At 47.3% G+C, this 7,671-nt stretch overlaps 1 protein-coding gene across 3 annotated transcripts in view; it reads left to right on the top strand.

The window, feature by feature from the left end:
• The first annotated feature begins 298 nt into the window (after nucleotides 1-298).
• NVL (nuclear VCP like) overlaps nucleotides 299-7,671 on the top strand; it is an 86,137-nt gene continuing 78,764 nt past the window's right edge. Inside the window, exons 1-4 of one of the 3 annotated variants that reach the window (XM_039235807.1) lie at nucleotides 299-560; nucleotides 5,182-5,255; nucleotides 6,957-7,009; nucleotides 7,092-7,191. In XM_039235807.1, coding sequence (XP_039091738.1) covers nucleotides 504-560; nucleotides 5,182-5,255; nucleotides 6,957-7,009; nucleotides 7,092-7,191 — 284 coding nt within the window. In that variant the 5' untranslated portion in view covers nucleotides 299-503. Of the gene's footprint in view, nucleotides 561-5,181; nucleotides 5,256-6,956; nucleotides 7,010-7,091; nucleotides 7,192-7,671 lie in introns of those variants that run through there. The other 2 variants (XM_039235809.1, XM_039235808.1) reach the window with 2 other exon arrangements.

Here is a 7,671-nt window from a genome sequence, read left to right as displayed (position 1 = left end):
GCCTCCCTGCGGAGCCGGGCGGCAACGCCTCGGGTTCATTCCGTCTTCACCGTCGCGGGCGACCACAGGCTTGAGGTTTGCTAAGCCTGCGGCCGAGACCGAGGCGGCGTCGCGCAGCCTGCGGCCGGAAGCCGCCCCGCGAGCCCAAAGACGCACGACGCTCGCCGGAAGGCCCGACAGCCGCCGCGCGCCCGTGTCCGCGTAGCGGGGAACAATAAAGTTGAACATGTTCAAAAAGGGTCCTTGTCCTCCAGGGCCCGCCGGACAAGCCTGCAAAATCAGCGTCCCGGAAAGTTCCGGGTGTGGGCAGGGCTCCCTGCCGTCGGCGGCGCTCTCCTCACACACGGTGGGATAGCGCTGGGACAGCGCCGGAGGCACGGCCCGGGCGGCGGGCGGGCGGGCGGACGCCGGGCGACCGGCCCGGCGATCGCCTCGGGCAGCCTGGCAAGGACCCCGGAGCCTGAGGAGCCCAGTGCCCTGGCTGTGGCAGCCCCGCGCGCGAGATGAAGCCCAGGCCCGCGAGGTTCGTGGACAGCAGGCTGAAGCAGCGAGTCGTGCAGGTGGGTATCGAGCACGGCCCCCTCTCGGCGGCTCCCAGGCCAGCCTGGACCAGGTCCCGGGCGGGTGTAGACCCTGAGGAGCAGGGACGGGAGGGGTGTGGACCCTAAGGAGCCGGGGACCAAGGCGGGTGTGGACCCTGAGGAGCTGGTGTCCCAGCGGGTGTAGACCCTGAGGAGCCGGGGACGGGTCTAGTGTAGACCCTGAGGAGCGGGGAAGGGGCAGGTGTAGACTCTGAGGATCGGGTCCGGGGCCGGTGAAGACCCTGAGGAGCCGGGGACGGGGCTATTGTAGATCCTGAGGAGCCGGGAGGGGGCGGGTGCGGAATCTGAGGAGCTGAGGACCGGGCTGGAGGAGCCGGGGGCGGGACGGGTGTGGACCTGAGGAGCGGGGATCGTGGCGGGTACTTGGCGTGGCTTTCACATTGTAATAGGCCCTTTGTATATTTTTTTAAGCGAATTTATTTATTTCGAGAGTCAGAGGTGGCGCGGAGAGAATCCCAACGGGCTCTGCATCGCCCGCGCAGAGCCCGACACAGGGCTCCATCTCAGGAAACGTGAGGTCTCACCCCAGCCGAAGTCAGTTGGTTAACAGACTGAGCCCACCCTCCCCCGCCCACGGATTTGTCGCTTTTGCAGCCACAGGTGACAGCCTGTGTGCTAAACGTTTTGCAGAGGCACAGTCTGCAAACAGCCTTGGGAGGAGGGAGGCCTCCTTCCCTCGCTTTGCACTTTGGGGGGGGGTGAGGGTGGGGATACATACCTGGCTTTTCTTTACTTTGCCAGCATCGATCCCTCCGTCCTTTCTGGATCATTCCGTACCCAAACTGTCACTGTTGGTAGTATTCTGAGCCCCTGTGCTGTTTCCCTGTTCCTTCACTTGCTTCCTGGGGGTTTTCTTCCAATCTGAAACCTTAAAGTACTGCCTTATATGACCACTATGTATAGTATATATATACATATACACTCTATATGCAATTTAGTCCAATACAAACAGTTGTAAGTTCAATGAAGACACACTCATTGTAAGTACTGTCACTGGGGTGCCTGGGGGGCTCAGTCCATTAGGAATCCACTTTGGCTCAGGTCATGATCTTGAGTTTCCTGAGTTCAAGCCTGGTGTTGGGCTCTGTGCTGACAGCTCAGAGCCTGGAACCTGCTTCAGATTCTGTGTCTCCCTCTCTCTCTGCCCTTCCCCCATTCGTGCTCTGTCTCTCTCTGTCTCAAAAATAAATAACCATTAAAAAATTTTTTAATGCTATCTGTATATTCCTAAAATTATGTCTCCAGTGTGGATTTTTTAAATGTTTCTTTTTTTTAATGTTTCTTTTTGAGAGAGAGACAGACAGAGGTAAAGTGTGAACAGTGGAGGGGTAGAGAGAGAGGGAGACACAGAATCTGAAACAGGTTCTAGGCTCTGAGCTGTATCAGCACAGAGCCCAATGCAGACATCAAACTCACGAACCATGAGCTCATGACCTGAGCTGAAGTTGGATGATTGAGCCACCCAGGTGCCTGTCTAGTGTGGATTTTATCTTGACTACCAAGCTGCCCACTAAACCTTTCCTGCTGAGTGTCTGGTGGGTGCTTCCACCAACATATCCACACTGAATTTTTGTGTTCTTTTCCAAACCTGCCTTTTTTTTTTTTTTAATATTTTTATTTATTTCTAGGAGAGAGAGAGAGAGGGAGAGACAGTGTGAGCAGGGGAGGGTCAGAGAGAGAGGGAGACACAGATTCTGAAATAGGCTCCAGGCTCTGAGCTGGCAGTCAGCACAGAGCCGGACGCGGGGCTCGAACCCCCGAACCGCGAGATCATGACCTAAGCGAAAGTCGGACGCTTAACCGACTAAGCCACCCAGGCGCCCCCAAACCTGCCTTTCTTAATGTTCTCTGTATCATTAATGACACATTGTCAGGGCCAAAACCCTTAACTACGATTATTATATTACTCCTTTGTTTCACTGTCTTTTCTTTTTTTTAATTTGAGAGAGAGAAAAAAGAGTATGTGAGCAGGGGACATGACAGAAAGGAGGAGAGCAAGAAAATCTTAAGTACGTTCCACACCTAGTCCCAGGTTGACCTGGGGCTCAATCCCACGACCCTGGGATCATGACCTGAGCCAAAATCAAGAGTTGGATGGTAAATGGACAGAGCCGCCCAGGTGCCCCTGTTTAGCTTTCTTAACCAATTAATTAGCAATTTATTTGGCTTTACCATCAAAATATATTCCAAACACAGACACTCCTTACCGTTTCTACCTCCAACCATCCTAACCCAAACCACCATCTCTCTCTTTTTCTTTTTGGTGTTTATTTTCTTCACTTTGAGAGAGATAGCAGGGGAGGCCAGAGAGAAGGGGGGAGGGAGAGGAGGAGGAGAGAGAGAGAGAATCCCAGGCAGATTCCACCATCAGTGCAGAGCCTGATGTGGGTCTCGATCTCATGGTTCTGTGAAATCACAACCTGAGCCAATATCAACAGTTGGAGGCTTGACCAACTGAGCCACCCAGGTGCCCCTAAACCACCATCTCTTCATTAGACTATGACAGTAGTCCCCTAGGTGATGTCCGTGATTCTGGTTTTACCTAAGGTCCATCCTTCGCAGAGCAGCCATAGAGTTCCCCCCCCCCTTTTTTTTTTAAACAAATAGTTTATTGTCAAGTTAGTTTCCATATAACACCCAGTGCTCATCCCCACAAGTGCCCTTCTCCATGCCCATAACCCCCCACCCCCCACCCCACTCCCATCAGTCCTCAGTTTGTTCTCGGCATTCAAGAGTCTTTCATGGTTTGTCTCAGAGAGTTCCCTTTAAAGGGAGCTTGTTGGGCTGTGCTCACACGCTCTGGTGGACTCCCAGAGCATCTAGAGAAAACCCATCCTACAAAGCCTGACACATTCTGCCCCCATCTCCTCTTTGTCCTTGTGTCCCTTGCTTTGTCCCTTGGCTAAAAGTAATACCTTCTAGGTCTGTTTATTAAGTAGTTAGGTTCAACCCACTGCTTCCACTGTCCTGACCACACTGACCTTAGCTCTGGGAGCTCTCAGCTCGCTCTGGATATTCCACCACTTGCTGTGTCACTTTATTCAGGAAGTGTCTAGACAGTGACTCCTAATGGCTGGATCCAGTGGCCCTTCTCAGTCTTCACCACTTTAAATTCTCAGCTTTCCCCTATTGTTATTACTTGGGTTCATTATAAAAACACTAAGTTGTTACAGTTTAAAATAGAAGGGACAGAAGGATATAAAAGAAAAACACTTTCTTCCATCTTCATTTCTGTAGAGGTAACTGTGGAGAGTTTATATACACGTGTAGATTTTACTCACACAGACAGGCTCATCTGCATCGTTCTGTTTGCTCTGTTCCCTTAGTGGTAGATTGTAGACCTCTCTCCAAAGTGGTACATTTGTCTCTTTTAACTAGCATGTTAGTTACATGTTGCTGCATAACCATCCCCAAATTTAGCTTTTATTTCTGTTGTCATCAAGGAACTGTTTGACTTGTGGAGATGAGATACACACAAACATAGGTAATGCAGCGTTACTTGTAGTAAATGACTGCATGCGCCAGGAGTCCAGAGAAGGGGAAAGTTAGCTGGAACAGTCCTGCTTTATATGTCTAGTGTCTTGTCACTGGAGGCATTTGTGCAGAGACCGTTATGGATTCTTGGGAAGAAATTGCAGTGTGAAGTCAGGCATACCTTGACTGGATAACCAGCAAGCATCGACACACGGAGGCAGATAGACATTCTGGTTTGAAATCTGGCCCTGTAATTACGTGCTCCCAAGTAATTAGCCTTTTAAAGCCTCGTAAACTTTCCCATCTATAAAATGGGGAGACTGACATCCACCTCAGAATTGTGAGTGCTGCTGAAAGAATGTGTAAAAGGCTCCTTCAGCAGGTGCGCAGAGCCCCAGTTTCTTGGGAGTTTTTCATGGTGCCTCCTGGCCAAAAGTAATACCTACTAGGTCTGTTTATTAAGTAGTTACATTCAAGCCACTTAGTAACTATTTAGTCCAAATAGTGTAGTAGCTTTTTGAAGAAATAATATGTAAAAATTGGAGGAAAATTTTTATAGTTGTATTTTATTCTTAACTAATCACATGAGTGGATTTGTATACCTGTTGAGTCAAATTGACCCTGCTACTCTCATTTCTTGTTCCACGGCTGAAAACCCAGTTTTGCAGAAATATGACCCCATCAAAAAGTGATTTAATATTGAAACCATGAATTGTCTCAGGCTAGAAGTCCCTGCAGTGTTGGACAGATGGCAAATATTATATGTTCCCTCAGATTTAAAATAGCCCTTGATGCCCTTTTGAGTTTAGTGCTTTGTTCTTGCGGTATTCGGAAATTTAGGATACAGTAGGCCGCCACTTAACTACATTATAGCTGTTCCTAATTGTTGCTGTTGTGCTGTCATGGTGATTAATAATGTTAATTAAATTCACTGGTTCCAGACTTGACAATTTGGTGATTTTTATTTATGTTTTTGATACAGTAAATAATGAGTTTTCATTATAGCATAGCATGTTTGAATAGCTCAATCTGATTAAAATCACTGTTTAAAATCAGAGTTTGAAATATCGAGTGTTGAATATTTGTGTCGTGTTTTTTGTTTTAGTACCTCACCAGTAACAGATGTGGCAAATATGTGGACACTGGAGTCTTAGCATCTGATTTACAAAGAATGTACAGGTAAAGAGATGTAGTCTCCAGATTCTTGCCTTTATTTTCTACCAGTTTTAGTTTCCATCTTGCCCAAATTTTCAGTTGATATTATCGCTGCTGGCGGTAGTTCACCAGTCCAGAAGTTCAGAGTTGAGTTATACAAAGACTTATCAAGGACCTGTTACGTGCAAGGTGCTATCCTTGTTAGTAAGGGGAATGGTTGCTGTTTCTTTTTCAGTACCTTACAGACTGGTCAGCAGTATGGCCTCGTCTCTTATCTCATTAAGGAATTAAAACCAGTAGGCATGGTCTCCCTGAGCTTCCTAGCTACCTTGAAACATCTCTAGGCTTCCCACTAAAGATTCAGTTTTTCTCTTGTGTCTCTAATCCCACGTCTCTTGTTATGTTGCTCCATTAATTATTACCACTTTGTATATTTTAAAGTCTGAAGTCTGTGTTTTCCTCTCAGTATATTAGTTTGCTAGGATTGCCATAAAAAAGTATCAGAGGCCAGCGAGCTTAAACAGCAGAAGTTTAAGGCTTCACAGTTGAGGAAACTGAAGTTAGTGGCCACCGTCTCTCCTTGCCTTGCAGGTGGTTCTCTTCTCCCTGTGTCCTCACATGGTCTTTCCTCTGTGTGTCTGTCTGTATCCTAACCTCTTCTTGTATTACTATTTTTCTAAGATTTTATTTGTAAGTAAATTCTATTCCCAAAGTGGAGCTCACTCACAACCCTGAGATCCAGAGTCAGGTGCCCCTCTTATTTTAGAGTGCCTGGGTGGCTCAGTCAGTTAAGTGTCCACCTCTTGATTTTGGCTCATGATCTCACGGTTCATGGGATTGAGTCTGGCGTCGGGCTCTGTGCTGGTAGCTTGGAGCCTGCTTGGGATTCTCTCTTTCTTCCCCTCCCCAGCTTGCACTCACTCTTTCAAAATAAATAAATAAACTGAAAAAAAAAAAAAAGTAATGCACGCCTTTTATTCTGATAAAAACAGCAGTTATGTTGGATTAATTTGCTTCAGTGCTCTGTCCAGTGAGCCCACTAGGATGCCTGCCCTGCCCTTTGGCAGGAGGAGAAGACCATGCTGCTCCCCCAGCCTTTGCCCCCTAGGCTGATGGTCGCAGTGGAAACCCTGCCAACCTCTGAGCTTCCTGCTGAATTGTTCATCTCTTTTTTTTTTCTTAACATTTATTTATTATTGAGAAACAAAGACAGAGCATGAACAGGGGAGGGGTAGAGAGAGAGAAAGGAAGATACAGAATCCAAAGCAGGCTCCAGGCTCTGAGCTATCAGCACAGAGCCCGACGTAGGGCTCGAACCCACAAACTGCAAGATTATGACCTGAACTGAAGTCGGACATTTAACCCACTGAACCACCCAGGTGCCACTTTATCCCTTTTCTTGAAGGATAACCCATGTCTACAGCTGGACGGCCCCTTTCTTGTAGAATCCCAGAAGTCCAGCTACTTTCCTACCTTTCATTCTCCCTGTCTCCTCTAGTACAAGCTGCCAGAGTTTGTGATGCTGTAACTGTGTCTCTAACAGAAAAAAAATTACAGTAGTGGAAATGTAAACTCAGACATAAGCTCAAAAATAAGCCTATGGTCAGTGTGAATTCAGTGACGGAGTTATATATTCTTGCAAGTTAATGTGATCAATTTAGATTGGATTTAATGGGAAAATGTTGGTGGAGACCATTGTAGTAACCTTCTTGTTCTGTTTTTCAGTATAGACTATGGTCGAAGAAAAAGAAATGCTTTTAGGATTCAGGTAGAAAAAGGTGAGTCTTTTAGTGTTAGAGCTGAAATATTAATAAAGTTAACAATTTGTTTAAGCTCATGACTTTTTCTTTTTGTTTTCAGTATTTAGCGTAATTACTAGTGAGAAAGAACCTAAGGATTTAACAGAATTAGAAGATGAACATCTGGCCAAAAGAGCAAGACAAGGTGAAGAGGATAACGAGTAAGGATTACAAAGAAGGGGGTGACTTATATGGGGCACCTGGGTGGCTTAGTCGGTTAAGCGTCCGACTTTCGCTTAGGTCATGATCTCGCGGTTCGTGGGTTTGAGCCCCACGTCGGGCTCTGTGCTGACTGCCAGCTCAGAGCCTGGAGCCTGTTTCAGTCTGTGACTCCCTCTTTCTCTGACCCTCCCCTGCTCACGCGGTCTCTCTCTCTCTCTCTCTCTCTCCTAGAAATAAATAAAAACGTTAAAAAAAAAAATTTAAGAAGGGGGTGACTTATAAATCATGAACCTGATAGGGCCCCTGGGTGCTCAGTCGGTTAAGCGTCTGACTTCGGTTCAGGTCATGATCTCATGGTTTGTGGGTTCAAGCCCCACATTGGGCTCTGTGCTGACAGCTCAGAGCTTGAAGCCTGTTTTGGATTCTGTGTCTCCCTCTCTCTTTGCCCCTCCCTCACTCATGCTCTGTCTCTCTGTCTC

This window comes from Hyaena hyaena, unplaced genomic scaffold (assembly GCF_003009895.1).
Source record: "Hyaena hyaena isolate Hyena2069 unplaced genomic scaffold, ASM300989v1 scaffold_103, whole genome shotgun sequence".
In the NCBI taxonomy this organism is placed as follows: domain Eukaryota; kingdom Metazoa; phylum Chordata; class Mammalia; order Carnivora; family Hyaenidae; genus Hyaena; species Hyaena hyaena.
This window is presented reverse-complemented; position numbering and strand designations above follow the sequence as displayed.